Source organism: Seriola aureovittata, chromosome 24, assembly GCF_021018895.1.
Source record: "Seriola aureovittata isolate HTS-2021-v1 ecotype China chromosome 24, ASM2101889v1, whole genome shotgun sequence".
NCBI lineage: Eukaryota > Metazoa > Chordata > Actinopteri > Carangiformes > Carangidae > Seriola > Seriola aureovittata.
Genome location: NC_079387.1, coordinates 6513685 through 6527935, shown reverse-complemented (window position 1 = coordinate 6527935; position 14251 = coordinate 6513685). Strand labels below are relative to the sequence as shown.

Sequence of the window (14251 nt, the reverse complement as noted above, 5' to 3'; positions counted from 1 at the left end):
TTTCTCCTCATCACCTGCAGGAACAACATCAACTTCCTGATGGGCTCGTGGTGGCCCAACCTGGAGGACCTGTATGAGGCCGACGTGCCCGTCTACAGGTTCATCCAGCGTCCGGGCGACCTGGTGTGGCTCAACACCGGCACCGTGCACTGGGTGCAGGCCATCGGCTGGTGCAACAACATTGCCTGGAACGTAGGACCTCTCACGGGTACGCACTGAATTATGGGATATTGGTTAATGTTGCAGGTGCAGGTGCGATTGTGATTATTCCCCAAATCCATTCCTCTTTGTTTGTCTTTGAGCACTTAAGGCAACAAAAAGAACATTTGTTTATACGTGCCCTCGTGGAAAACTATGTATATTTACACACCAAAAGGCAGCCGAGGTTCACAGTCGTGTCAAACAGGAATTATATCTGATATGGTGACCTTTCCTGTGATGTTTGAAATGCTTTTTAGCTGATTATTGACCTTTTTAGGTGATTACTGATCTGATTACAGCAGGATTTTATTTCCTGTCGACACCAGCTGCATTTTCGTCAGCGACAGAAATAAGGAGGCTTCTGTATCAACTACTGCACCTGTTTACACTGTCCACATAATGGCTCTAGCTACACTGGTGCTTTAAATGCATAGCTACCGCCCGAAACATCTTTTTGTTTATTCTTCTGTGTTTTCAGCTCACCAGTACAAGCTGGCTGTGGAGCGTTACGAGTGGAATAAGCTCCAGAGTGTCAAGTCTATGGTTCCCATGGTGCACCTCTCCTGGAACATGGCTCGCAACATCAAAGTGTCCGACCACAAGCTGTTTGAGATGATCAAGTGAGTCACAGCATGCGTCGCTTTCAGCATATTGTGTTTGTTTGGATCATATGTTTGACTCTCTTTAATCTAACTCTGTGTGTTCCTGTATCAGGTACTGCTTGCTGCGGACGTTGAAGCAGTGCCAGTGGGTGAAAGAAGCCTTGGCGACAGCCGGCAAGGAAACAGTACTGAGACCGAGGACGAGGGACGAACCGGCTCACTACTGCACCATCTGTGAGGTCAGTGAAGCACCAGGAACATTTCAGCTGCAGGGGTGTGAGTTTTAACAGGATTTCACATCTCTGCAGCTCACACTTATTATCTAGTGGACGATAATTGTCTCGCCGTGCGCTTGTTCCTGCTCGCATCCTGATTGAGACTCAACGCCCTCCATGTTAGCACCACAAGTATAAGGGGATGAATTGAGGACCATAAGACATTTTGGTTGCTTGAATTTTCTCATGTTTTTGACATTTCATCCTGCAGCTGTGAGGTTTGTCACAAAAAGAAATAATTTCAAAGTGCAGAATATAACAAGTAACACAGTACATGTCAGTATTGCTTGAGGGAGACATTTATTCTACAGTTTTGCAGTTTGCTGTTCCATTAATTTTGGACAGCATCATGACTTGTGATCAGTTGATCTACTGACATTACATTAAAGGCCGACTCAGTTTTTGTTTGAGCTAATTAACAGCTGTGCTAATGGCTTTATTTGAATGCAGGGCTTTCAGCTGTTTTTGTAGAAATGTCTCCACATCCCATTCAGCAGCTGCTGTCATTGTGTCCTCGCAATTGTTCCATTACTCACTGTCTGTGCAGCAGCTCCAGGATCTGTCTGCAGATGACATCATCACTGCAGCCTGTGTCTGCAGTTCATCCTCACTCAGATTCACAAATAACAGCTCGGAGTTACAATAGAAGTGACATGGGGATGAATTTTGCATTAGGTTGAAGTTATTAAGAGTTTGTGCCACCCATTAATGCATATATGTGTATGTATGTGTGTGTGTGTGTGTGTGTGTGTGTGTGTGTGTGTGTGTGTGTGTACTTTGCAGGTGGAGGTGTTCAACCTGCTGTTTGTGCGCCGCGAGCTCCTCTCCAAGAAGCAGTACGTGGTCCACTGCCAGGACTGTGCCAGGAAAGGCAGCGCCACACTGGACGACTTTGTGGTGCTGGAACAGCACAGGATGGAGGACCTGATGCAGGTCTACGACCAGTTCACATTAGTAAGTCCGCAGCCGGAGGGAGAGCTGCACACAGTTCTTCTTTCAGAGGGAAAGAAAACTCAATTCATTTATGTGAAACAATTTATCTCAAATTTAATGTTTAAGGTGTTTGAAAATCCAAACTTTTTATAATGCTGATAGTCAACAAGTTTTCAATTTCATTTTATGTGAGAGGTACAAAATGTAAATTAATGGCATTTAATTTCCTATCACTGCTTTTAATCTACATCCCAAACCAAGTCAGGGATGTGATAAAATAAAAGTCTGTCATTCTCACTGGAGAATGGGCGTGGTTCCTCTTGGAACTGCATCAGTACAGAAATTTGAAAGAGCTAAATGTTTATTGCTACCGATTATCAAGCGAGACTTTGTAAGTCTCTGTGAAAGTTGTTTTTCACACCATAATAATACCAGTATACCTGCGATACAACGGTTAAAGTTAAACTGCTCTTTGTGTCTATGCTGTATTGACCTGTTGACCACAGAGGCCTCAAGCTGATGAATTCAATGACCCGACTAATTCTCATGTGTCATCTTCCTCCCCAGGCCCCTCCTCTTCATTCATCTTCATCTTGACATTAGTTGACACCTCTTTCTTCTTCTGCTGTGGAGCCATGACGCCCATGCACAGGAACTTGTATTAAGATTTAAAAAACAGAACAAAACAAACATCTACATACACGGACCATTTCTGATATTCAGGAAAGCCAAGGCCGTCTCCCCACCCTCACCACCGCCCCTCCCATATGGCTGGTCTCCATAGCGACGGCTGGAGGCTGAGTGTGTCTGTCTATGCAACCTGTTTGAAGTGCTGGGGCCTGGCCCTTCCAGAGGGGGGCGCCACCGAGCTCACTAACAGGACTCGTTTCTCTCTTCTCCCTCCCCGCCCTCTCCCAGCCCCCTCTAGTGACAATGGTTCAGCCCTGTTTTAATGGAGGACTTAATCAAAAACGGTTGGGAACAGGGGGACGAGGGGGAGGAGTGGGATTCTTTAATGCGTGATAAAAATGTTTTGTAGATACTTGTTAACTGTCACAACTGGCAACACCACCCGTAAAAGACTACTGACTTGACAACCTTTCTCTCCCTCTCTCTCTCTCTCTCTCCCCCTCCCTTTTTCTCTTTTTCTATTCTGGTAACAGGATGAAATGTTGGCTTTGATTTATAGATTTCCCCCAAATTTTCTTCAGTTTTTCCTTATAAGGAGCACTAGCCTAACTGGTCATTTTCTATGGTAGATAGTAATTTTAAGACTCTTTGGACAGCAAAATCTCCAAAAAAATTTGTAATGTGAAGAGTTTAGGTGAGTTTGTTTCTTTTATTTCTTTCCTTTTTTTCTTTCTTTCTTTCTTTTTCTTTCTTTTTTTTTTACAGCTTTTATGTTTTATCTTTGTCTTGTTCTTTTCAAAACTATGACATTTTGTTTGTTTCTTAGGTAAAAAAAAAAAGAAAAAAAACTTCAAAAAAAAAAAAACTTACTAGCCAAGTCACAAAGAAAATGGGTTGCACATAGACTGATGGAATAAAAGTTTAATTTGTGATTTTTGTTTTGTTGTTTCTAATCTTGATGTAAATTTAAACTATTTATAAATACATATTTATTGCTTGAAAATATTTGTTGATGGAATGCTGTTATTTTTTCCAGAATACCTGCCATTAAATTTGAAGGAGTTTTGTCATTTTAACACAACTCCTCTTACATTTTCTATATATAAATAAAATTGCTTAGCAAGCATTGTACAGAAACGGACATTTAAAATTGTTTTATTGTTTGAAGAATGTTTTATGATGAGTCAATAAACACAAAGTTGTCAAATTATCCATGCTCCATGGCTCCTTTAACATACCACAGTCCTCGATGATACTATTTACAGTAAATGGATTTACAGTAAATATTCAAAATAATGATAAAATGTGAGTATAGGCCTGAAACCCAGCAGACAATGTAGCTGTAGACTGACACACACAGAATCCTACACTGTATGCCAGGTCCAGAACTTACCCAGTATCTCATTACTTCATATTCATTTAAAATAAAATTCCTGCTGGTGGTGCTCCCTCTCTAAACTACCCATGCAGTCTGAGATTTCTCTGCTGGAGGCTTTTCTCTTCACAGTGGGTGGGCTGTCGAGACACTTCTTTGAAATTTTAAAGCTGCGTAGCAGAAAAGATCACAAGGGGATGGTGTGAACTGCACATGGAAAACACTGTTAGAAAGTAACCCACTAATCTAGTTCAGAAACATTCTAGAGAGCTCATTAAATATGATTATTCAATCATGCCATAAGCCTGCACATCGTCGTCATATACCCTGAATGACATGGCTGCCAGCAGAGACCCAGTAGCCAGATGTAGCTGCTGCCAGCCCCACAGGATCTACACTGACTACTGAGCAACCGCTGGGTGCCCTGTGGCTCTGGAGCTCAAGTCAGAGCCAAAATGGCCGCCTGTCTGATGTTCACATTTCAGCCAAGACGGGAAATGATGAGGAGGAAAACAACTTCGTGCTGAGAGAACGTGACAAACAAGAAGGATCCCCATGGATATATGTCGCTAATATAATGACAGGTCCAGATGTGACTAAGATTACAGTTTGTAAAGAAACAAAAAAACATCATATAACATTTTTTAAACCACTGTAACACAGCTCTAATACAAAAAGAAACCCTCTTAAATTTTTCTGCTAACAATACAACAGACAGAAGCTCTTTTCCCACTTGCACCTTCAAACATAGATGCTCTGCCATTTTCCTGTGTTGGTAACGTGTGAAAAGGTTGTTTGACTCAGATTTTTCACATACAATGTTTCTGCAGTGTGTCCGCTCTCCAGGAACTCTTAAACCCCCTTCACACTTCCTGCAACATGGCAGGTTCCAGGTGTTGTTTTTAGTGTTACAAGATGGTCGCTGAAACAAAGAAATCCACATCAGTGTGTTTCCACTCTCAGGAGGGACTGAACAAACTGCATTATTTGGTTGGTTCACCACTTTTTTTTGTAAAGAAATTGACTATATGTTAAGACATTGGAAATATATTAACAATCTGGTACAGCGACTCATTACTGTTAGCATGGTTACAGACTCTTAATTTTGCCTCATTTTATCCTTTTTTTTTTTTAACTTTTTGGTGACCTAGCAGGATTTTTGCAACATCTGTTCCCACCAGAGCCTTGTGGGAAGATTTACATAAATCATAAAAGGCTCTAAAATTTCAGAGAATCCAAAAAGCTAAACAATGGCAACTGACAGATTGAAAAGAGTTTGAGGTGCATGTGGGAAAAAAAAGCTAAATTCTGCCATTTCTCTCCTCATCTCCCTCTTTGTCTTTTGGCGCAGTGCTGTCCCTCTGCTCCCACGCTGAAAACCAAGATGGCCGTCTGAGCCATGCTGTTGCAGCGTCCATTTTGCCTGCCACACAGATGGACACTGAAGGACTTTCCACCAACTTTTTCCTGGGGTGTCGGCCTCTGGTTCAAAGACTGACGGGAGTCCTGGAAAAGAAAAACACTGGGATGAGAATCATTTTATTCATATGAGTTTGACTGTGAAGCTGCACATAGGAAAGAAGACGGCTGAGTTTATTCCCATGGGAAATTAAGTATCCAGCATTTTATTTTTAATATTTCAATGCATTTGAAAGTAATAATAAGAGCTGAATTCTCAGGTGGCCGTAATGCAGTGCTGACATACTGTATTTTGCTGTTCTGAAAACATTTTGACTCTCCACCCACAAACTCTTTTACTTTGGCGGAGGCACACAGGAACAAAACCAAGTGTGGGTGTGGATTCTAGGAAACAAGATGCCAGTTTTAATGTGCATGTCAGTTAAGAAGACGAAGACTTCCTGTTGGCTGTCTGACACGACAAAGGCAGGAAACTTGAGTTTTGCGATACAGTGACAATAGTGTTATATGTTAAAAAGAGGGGTGGGGGTGGAGGTGGTGGGTGCAGGTGGCAGAGGGGCTCTGTAATTGTAAAGCAGTGAAAAAAAAAGGTGTTCAATGGGGTCTAATTGTAAAAAGTAAATCACAAAAAGTTGGATTAGTCCTTTAACTCTCCTCTCCCTATATTATCCACCTATATCGTCTGTGAAATCTGGCAGCGTTCCAGCAGAGAGGTATGTGAACTCTGCCTGGCCCGGACCACCAACCCCCCCCCCCCCCCCCCCCCCCCCGCTCAAATCCAGACTGCCTAACAATGTCTCCCTGTGTTGAGTGAGGAAAAAAAGGGGAGAAAGAGCAAGAGAGGAGTTAAACCAGCGGAGTGATCAATGCCCTCCCTCCCCCTTTCCTTCCTCCCTGTTCCCTCCATCTCTGCCCTGCCTGCTCTCTCGTTTCCGCCTTTGTGAGAAACAGACAGGTGGCCCTGACTGCTAATTTTAACCGGGCCGATTGTCTGCCTGCGTTTCCCACAGCTATGTATAGACGCCTGCAATAAACCAAGTAGGTCAATGTGTGAGACTCACACACACACATACACACACACACACACACAATGTACACACACACGCACACCTACAGACACACACACATACACACACACACCAGGCCCTGACCTCTAAAAATGTCTGACTCGTCCATTCATCCACCTCTGTTGCAAATGATTCTCCCTGATTGGTTGTCACTTTCAGCCAATGGCAGAGCTTCCTGCTGCCCATTCATAAAACCCAGGGTCATTGAGGATAATGTGGTATTAAGGCACGTGCAATGAGGAGGGGTAAACCCACTTTTTATTCTGCGCAACACAACTGAACTACATGTTAATATTGGAAAATGAACACTGATTAGTAGTGAGTTTATTCAAGAAAAAGAATAAACGGATGCTTTTATGGGTTTATTACTGACATTTATGTGTACTGGTGGTGTAGTATAAACAGAATCTGTGGTAATGCTGTTTATTGTCAACTACTTGCCTGAAGTTGCAAAGAGCTAATTCCTGTTTGTGGATTTTACCACACGAAACCTCTGTTATAAATCAGCAGAAATGTAAATGAAATTCAGTCCTTTAAATTAAAATTCTTTAAAGTCTGGCTCCATTCAGCCCGACACAGAGACAGCACATTCCTATGTGTTTAATGAGTAATGAACTGAGGGCCACTAAGACTGCGATAGTCTCTCGGCCCCTCCATCCCGCTCTCAGGTTCGACTCAAACACACACAGTCCTTGAATCCACCCCAATGTTGTTTCTTCCGCCTGTAATTACCACCCCTGCTTGTCTTCTGACCCGTTCCGGTGTTAACATATTTTCCCCTCCTGAGTTACATGTTTATATATAGAAACTCGTGACTATGTCAAAGTGACTCACTTATACGGAGCCTAATGTGCGACATCCAGAGCTTATAGCTGACAGGAAGGAGGCAGAGGGGCCATACAAGTTGAAAAGATCCTTTTATTATAACTTGATTAAAGGTCCCTGTTGAATAATAATGCCTACCACTGATTAATTAATCTATTATTATTTATGGTAATCTTGCTATTCCATCTGTTCTGCTGGAATACAGTACCATGAGGTCAAATAATAAACATGATGAAATGTCCGTGACTCCTTGTTTGTTTTGTAAGGAAAAACTTTCAACCCCCTGAAGACTTGGTTTGAAATCTAAAAGTATTTAAGTATTTCTATGAGTTGCAGATAACATCTGAGAGTATTTATTTAAGAGTTTAACACTCAGTCAGCACATTTTGTGACATCACATTTTCCAAAATGAGCCCCGCCCATGTCAAACCCGTGAGAGGAGCACAGACAATAACAGAAATACAGAAACCCTTTTATGTCAAATACATTATGAAGAAATAAATGAATAAACCACGGATTGATAATACTGTATATATCTGGATTATTCCTTTAAGAATCCCAATAGAAAAACTTCATTTCTTTGTACAGTCTTGATAATTGGGAGGCGGCTGTCAATCTCTTAGCTGCAAGATAAAATCTATCCGCTCAACTATATAAAGTGTTGCTTCAGTCAGATGATGTGATGCGAGGCATGTTTGCAATGGGCTATCCAAGATAACAAGAAAAGAGGTGCTACCCATTGCCATGGAAACGGAGAGTAATTAGCACAGAGTGCTGCTCAGAGAAAGAGAGAGAGTGAGAGGGAGCATGATTTTGTGTGTGTGGGATGTTGGCCTGTTTTCAAGAGATGAGCAATGAGGAGAGGACGAGGAGGAGATGAAGTAACAGCGGCCCGCATGATGGTTTCAGGTGTCATTACACACCGGCACAGACAATAACTTCCTCTGCGCTGACTCAATTTTTCACTATTGAATTTGATTAAGGAATTAGCACTTTTGCCGGAGGAAAGAGTTCAACAGATTTCCTGAGTGCTGCTCTGCTCAGCCCCCCCCCCCCCCCCCCAAACCCTCGCTGCATGTTTAAACAGGGCCTGTAAGAGGAAAGCTGGGTTCAGCTGTTGATCTGGCTCACGCTGATACAGTCCCCCATGTACTACGGATGTGTGCGTCCATCTGTTGGTCACGTGACGTTAGTTTCACTGATCTGATTTTTGACAAAAGGCTGGACGCAGGACACATCTTAGCTTTCTGTTCCTGCATTTGAACAAAGAGGTGAATTAATGTTCGAATAAACATCAGAGTTTTAATATTTGACGTATTTCGGGACTTTTGGATGGGATGCAATTAAAAAAGGGATCATTCAAAACTAACACGACATCGGTTAGAATGTGAGAAGCCGTGTTCGTTCTCCAGTCATTACATCTTGCATAAATTGTCAAGTTTCAAACTTGGAAAGGCCATTCATGCAACCTCACTGCTACAATTTTGATAAACTGGGAGCAGTGATTCATCTTGTCACTAATTGGCCCTTGGTTTGCTCGCATCAATCACAGAGGACGACATGTTTACTTGTATAACCTTTGTTTCTAAACCTTTCTTCGTAAAGTTGAGTCACCATGATGCTGTTTATCCTGCTTCAAAATCATATAAGCAGCAGTCAGCTGCTGGTTATCACTGAGCTACAGGTTATAGGTTCAGTGCCTTGCTCAAGGGCCCCTAAGTTGACCCCTGGAAGTGAACTTTGCTCCAGGATTCTCATAGAACTGCTGTCCCTGCATCACGCAGGAACAAGTCTAACACTTTGTGCATTTCCACGCAGCACACACTTTATGGACCCACACTTAAAACACTCAAAAACACCCACACATTTGGCACACAATTTACCGTTGTTCTTCAAGCATCAAACGGCTCCTCAATCACTCTGCAACAGCTAATGGCAGCCAGGAGCCCACAGGCGCGTATATGCTAAGAACAATTATGCAGATGTGTGCTAAAACCACTTTGGTGGTATAATCCAACAATCAGTCCATTATAGTAATTGTCGTTAGCGAGTGGGCGATTATGGTTTCGACAGATGCTGATGAACAGGCAGAGCTCCGCTGGTTTTATGCAAATCTGGCAAGCTCCATTTTAATATGTCAGATGTAATGTTGCTGTGTTTCTGAAGTTTGAGCTGAGCTGAGGAGAGTGTGTGTGTTTGACCAACTGAGGGTTTGCAGGCAAGTGCTGGTAAAAAGAATTTGATGGAAGTGATGAACTGAATTCACTTTTTAAGGGGCTGTACACAAGTTATTGGAGTGGGTGGGTGGGTGGGTGGGGGGTCTGAAGTTTTTCAGAGACCATGGGTCTTTAATTTTCCACGCCCCAGATGTATATGTTATTTCATCCTTTTCTTGTGAAATTTACTTTACAAAACATTTGAGTAGTTGCTTTGAAACCGTTCAAAAACATGTCTACATGTTATGTATGTGTCATGACGGAGCATTTTGTCTTTTCTTTATTCTTTATCAGAACTACAGTAACGTTAAACTTATCTTATAGAGCTAACTTAAATGGAGAACAGCTGGGCTGCTCATTAAACATACCACCATTCTGACAGTTTCATACAGTCCCAGTGAATAAACAGCAGGTTACTTCATTAACACTGGATAAATAGTTGAATAAAATGTTCTAAAGTTTTCAAATTGATAGTCACCTGAATTTTGGCTGTTTTTCTTCCCGAGGTATCACTACAGTACTTTTTGCTGGGATTTGCAGTTTTCCTGTCGTATTTGTGTATCATATTTATCAGTGCTGAGGTCATCTGACAACATTGTCCAGTTGTAATGCATCAGCTGGGAACTTATGTGTGTCATGTGAGGAGGCAACATGTCAGCTGCTCCAATAATGTGGTTAACTTAAAGAGGAAGACCAGGAATGTATCCTAAACTCAACCCCAGTCCTCCTCATCCTCCTCCTCCTCCTCCTCCTCCCCCTCAGTCATGGGTTCTCCGCTGGGTAATCGCATACCAAAAACACAAGAATTTCCCCCTCTCCAGGCAGGGGCTACCCCCCCTCCCACTACAGAGTCAAACGGGCCTGAGTTCATAAGGAACAAACCGGAAAGTACTCGAGTTTTGCATTCAAAATAAAAGCATCAATCTCAGCTTGTGAGAAAATTAAAGAAAAATATGCCTAAAAATGAAACTGAAAATGTGTTTAGTGATCTGAAATAAAAATAAATCTAGAATCTCTGCAAAATTAAGGATTTTTTTTGCTGTTTTTTTTTGCTGCTCAATTAAAATATGGGAAAATGGTAAATAAATACGCTGCATAACTTTTACTAAAGTTGATAGTAAAATGATATTAAAAAAAATATCTCTTTCATTATTCAAAGCAAATATTAGAGCTGAGAGAAGGTCTATTAACTGATAGAACAATTGCTAATACATTTTCAGTCTATTGACTAAGTCGATTAATCTAATCAATTTGGGATTGTAGGAATGTATTTATTTATATTTCTAAAACTAATTTCTATTATTTTGTAGAACAAAGAATAAATCAAGAACATAATCTACACGTGAATCTATAATTCAAATAAGAATCTGAATCAGAAATAATACAGTGCAGTCTCAAATTAAAGAAAAAAATGTGAAAAATGTTTCATAGATATATCAAATTTAACATTTAAGTGACTCACTGATTGTATAAATTGGAAGTATATTTACTTCAGCTCTATAGGACAAATTTGCGTCACTATTGCGAGTCTATCCGAGACTTATTTTGACATATGTAACCGGAAGTCTAAGGTTTATTGCGGTTCACTTGACGCTACGAGTGGCAGCGGTTCTGAGAGCGGCTTTGAGAGCGGTTCCCAAACTGCTCTTAATGTGAAAAATACAGAGAAAACGCCGGGCGCATTCCTGAGACCCGGAGACATCCATGCCCGACCGTGACAGACAGAGCTTGTGTGTGTGTGTGTGTGTGTGTGTGTGTGTGTGTGTGTGTGTGTTTGCGGGCGTGTGCGCGCGCGTGTGTGTCCATGCGCGCGCGCAAACCATGCGTCTCTGCGGGGGTGGAGAGTTGGAGACCACACACTTTGCGCATTGCCCCCCCCCTCCCCTCCCCACACACACACACACACACACACACACACACACACACACACACACGGGACCAAGCGGCACACTTGGCACTCAAAGTAGCGAAACATTTAAGTTGGGAAAAAGAAAAACACAAGTGATTGTTCAACAGCGCTGCAGATGTGGCTTTGGGCTGAAAAACGACAGTTTGGTGCGTGAAAATCCCCTTTTTAACCAAGTGCAGAGAGTGAAATGTGCTCCCTGGAGAAGCCCCGCATGGCCAAAGCAAAGCATAACCGAGATGATGAGGTGGACTTTGGCCAAACTGAGCGGTCAGTAACGGCACTAGTGTTGAATAAAAACAACAATACTAAATTGTTTTCACGTTTTTAAGCCCGATCACACACCGCGTTGCGCAATCTGCATGGACAGGCTGTGATCGGCGGAATGGTGCCGACGAACGAGAAAAAGTCTGTTAAACTTCCCTTTCTCCAACACACGCAACAACAACAACGACGCATCGAGTCTGGAGAAAAGTTGTTACATCTTCCCGGGAGATAAAGTCCCGCATGAAAACTGGCTCCACTTACCGTGGCTGCGTCTGCTGGCCGCATGTCCCCATGAGAGTGTTGTGTGTGCGTGTGTGTGCAGAAGACGCATACCGATACTAGAGGTCGGAAGCGCAGCGCGACACGTCAACGCGTGTTGCCTCCATATCATAAGGGGGATTCTTCAGCTGCTGCCTGGCTCTGTGGTGCACAAACTGGGGTCCGGGGACCTCGGGGGGGCCCCGATGTAGTGAAACTGGGAGTAGTTTAGGGAGCAACAAGCTACAAGTGGCTGTTTAAAGCGGCGGAAAAGAGCTCAGAGACAATGGTGCATAAAATCAATGTCAGTCCACTGAAGTATTAAGAGAGAGAAATGCCTTCATTCTATAGGTTATTATTTCAGTCAGATGTGATAAATGACAGGCAAGATGTGATCAAAAAATAAGACTACTGTTAGTTTTTTGTGTGATAAAATACTGATAAAATTTCATAAAATTATTTTTTGAAAATATTATTTTGCTTCTCTTGTTGGGTGCTGCATTTCTGATTGCTGCGTACTAGCTTCTATTTTTATTGGCTATTTTACAGCAGCTCAGCCAGTTACAAATAATCAGTGAAACCATGCGTTTTCACCCTTGTTTCAAAATGCATGCGCATGACCAATCGCTCATTTGTTTTATAGAGAAATACTAAATATTGAATTTGAAAAATCTTAAACAAGGTTCTGAATGGTGGTTTGTGTTGTGATATGCTTATGATGGTTTAATGCTGAATCTATCTGTTTATAAAACTGACTGCATCACCACTGACTGCAGCTACAGCTGTTATAAGCAAGATTCAATGCTACTGCCCATTATAGAAATATGCTTATGATACTGTGGGAGACATGAAATACCCTAAAGTGTGACTGCACTTGTGATTGAGCCACTATAGAGATACTACGCTGATTACTTCTGTGTTGTTTCAAAACAAGCAATAGGCTATGTATGTGATTTATGTAGGATGAGTGGATGTGATGGAAGGATGCAAAGCACCAGTCAGTGTGTCAGTTGGTCTTACTACATCACATCAATCTGACATTTGATAGAAAACACTGAAATGCCAATTCATGCACACACACAAGCTGCATCTGAGGAATATCACTGTTTTTCCTCACAGGCGACAACTTGAAAACGCAAGCAAGTCTGTGTGTGATTTTCCCACCCTAACACCTTCTCAAACACACACACACACACACACACACACACACACACACACACACACACACACACAAACACGCACACACACGCACATGCACACAGTCTGAATGAATCCTGCAGCAGCAGCCCGGAGCGTGCTGCTGTTTTTAATTGAACAGATAACAGACTGAATGGTTTTGTCTGCAGTGGAAGGAAGCCTGGAGGATTTGTACTCCTCCTGCTGCTGCCTGCTGCACTGTGGAGACAAACGCCTGGCATCTCGCTCTCTGCAGTGGCTCAACACCGAAGCATGGGCAGCACGAGGCACAGACAGGCATACAAATGGGCACCCAGGCGGTATGTGCACATACATCGCAAGCAGAAACACAGAAACATCAAGTGCTTACCAGCAGGCTTTATCCAGACTGTTAAAACCCAGGGCAACCCCAGACGCCGTGATCTGCCTCTTTATTTCTCCCCTCATCTCTATCTCTTCTCACACTTTGCTTATGTCTTTCTATCTGTCTTTCTCTCTCTAGCTTTTTCTCTTCTTTTCTTTTTTCTCCCTGTCTCTGCCGTATCCTACAGGACCTCGTAACCTCCTCTCCATCCCTCTCTCTGCTCTCCACCAGTCTCTACACTGATCTTTTAAGTCTACCAACCTCTCCACTGATCAATGGACAGTCGGCGAAGCAAGCTCTGCTGCCTCCACCTCCCCTAGCTTTGTGTGTGTGTGTGTGTGTGTGTGTGTGTGTGTGTGTGTTTGTGTGTGTGTGTTTCGCTGCGAGGAGAGGAGGCTTCCAACCCACACACCACTCTCCAGAGCTCTCAGCCTCCACAGTGCCTCATCAGTTGACCACTCCACACCCCTACGCATCAATTGTGTGCATGTGTGTGCACACCTACACACAAAGTAGGGCCATTAAAAGCAAAGCCCACATTTCAGTGTCCCCTGAAGTTGATTTTTTTTTTTGGGCGGGGGGTATGTCTTAAGGAGGGCAGCAAAGCATCTGAACAGCTCTGAACACCTGTGACTCATGCTGATTCCCGCAGGGTAGCTTGTAATGGCAGTAGTTACATTCATTATATGCATAGCCAGGTGGCTGAGCGGGTGAATAGGCAGCTACAGGCCATCCAA

The 14251-nt window shown here is 42.7% G+C and overlaps 1 protein-coding gene and 1 long non-coding RNA gene across 3 annotated transcripts in view; one reads left to right on the top strand and one right to left on the bottom strand.

Annotated features, from left to right (window-relative positions):
* Positions 1-3851, top strand: part of LOC130165159 (lysine-specific demethylase 6A-like) — a 27857-nt gene extending 24006 nt beyond the window's left edge. For both annotated transcript variants that reach the window (XM_056370145.1, XM_056370144.1), the window contains 5 exons: positions 21-208; positions 680-821; positions 916-1042; positions 1862-2032; positions 2579-3851. In XM_056370145.1, the coding sequence (XP_056226120.1) occupies positions 21-208; positions 680-821; positions 916-1042; positions 1862-2032; positions 2579-2608 (658 nt within the window). In that variant the 3' untranslated portion in view covers positions 2609-3851. The remainder of the gene's footprint in view (positions 1-20; positions 209-679; positions 822-915; positions 1043-1861; positions 2033-2578) is intronic.
* Positions 3781-14251, bottom strand: LOC130165161 (uncharacterized). The gene is made up of 2 exons (XR_008826746.1): positions 13521-14251; positions 3781-5522 (listed from the first exon to the last, which is right to left on the bottom strand). It is a non-coding gene; the product is annotated as an uncharacterized LOC130165161 (long non-coding RNA).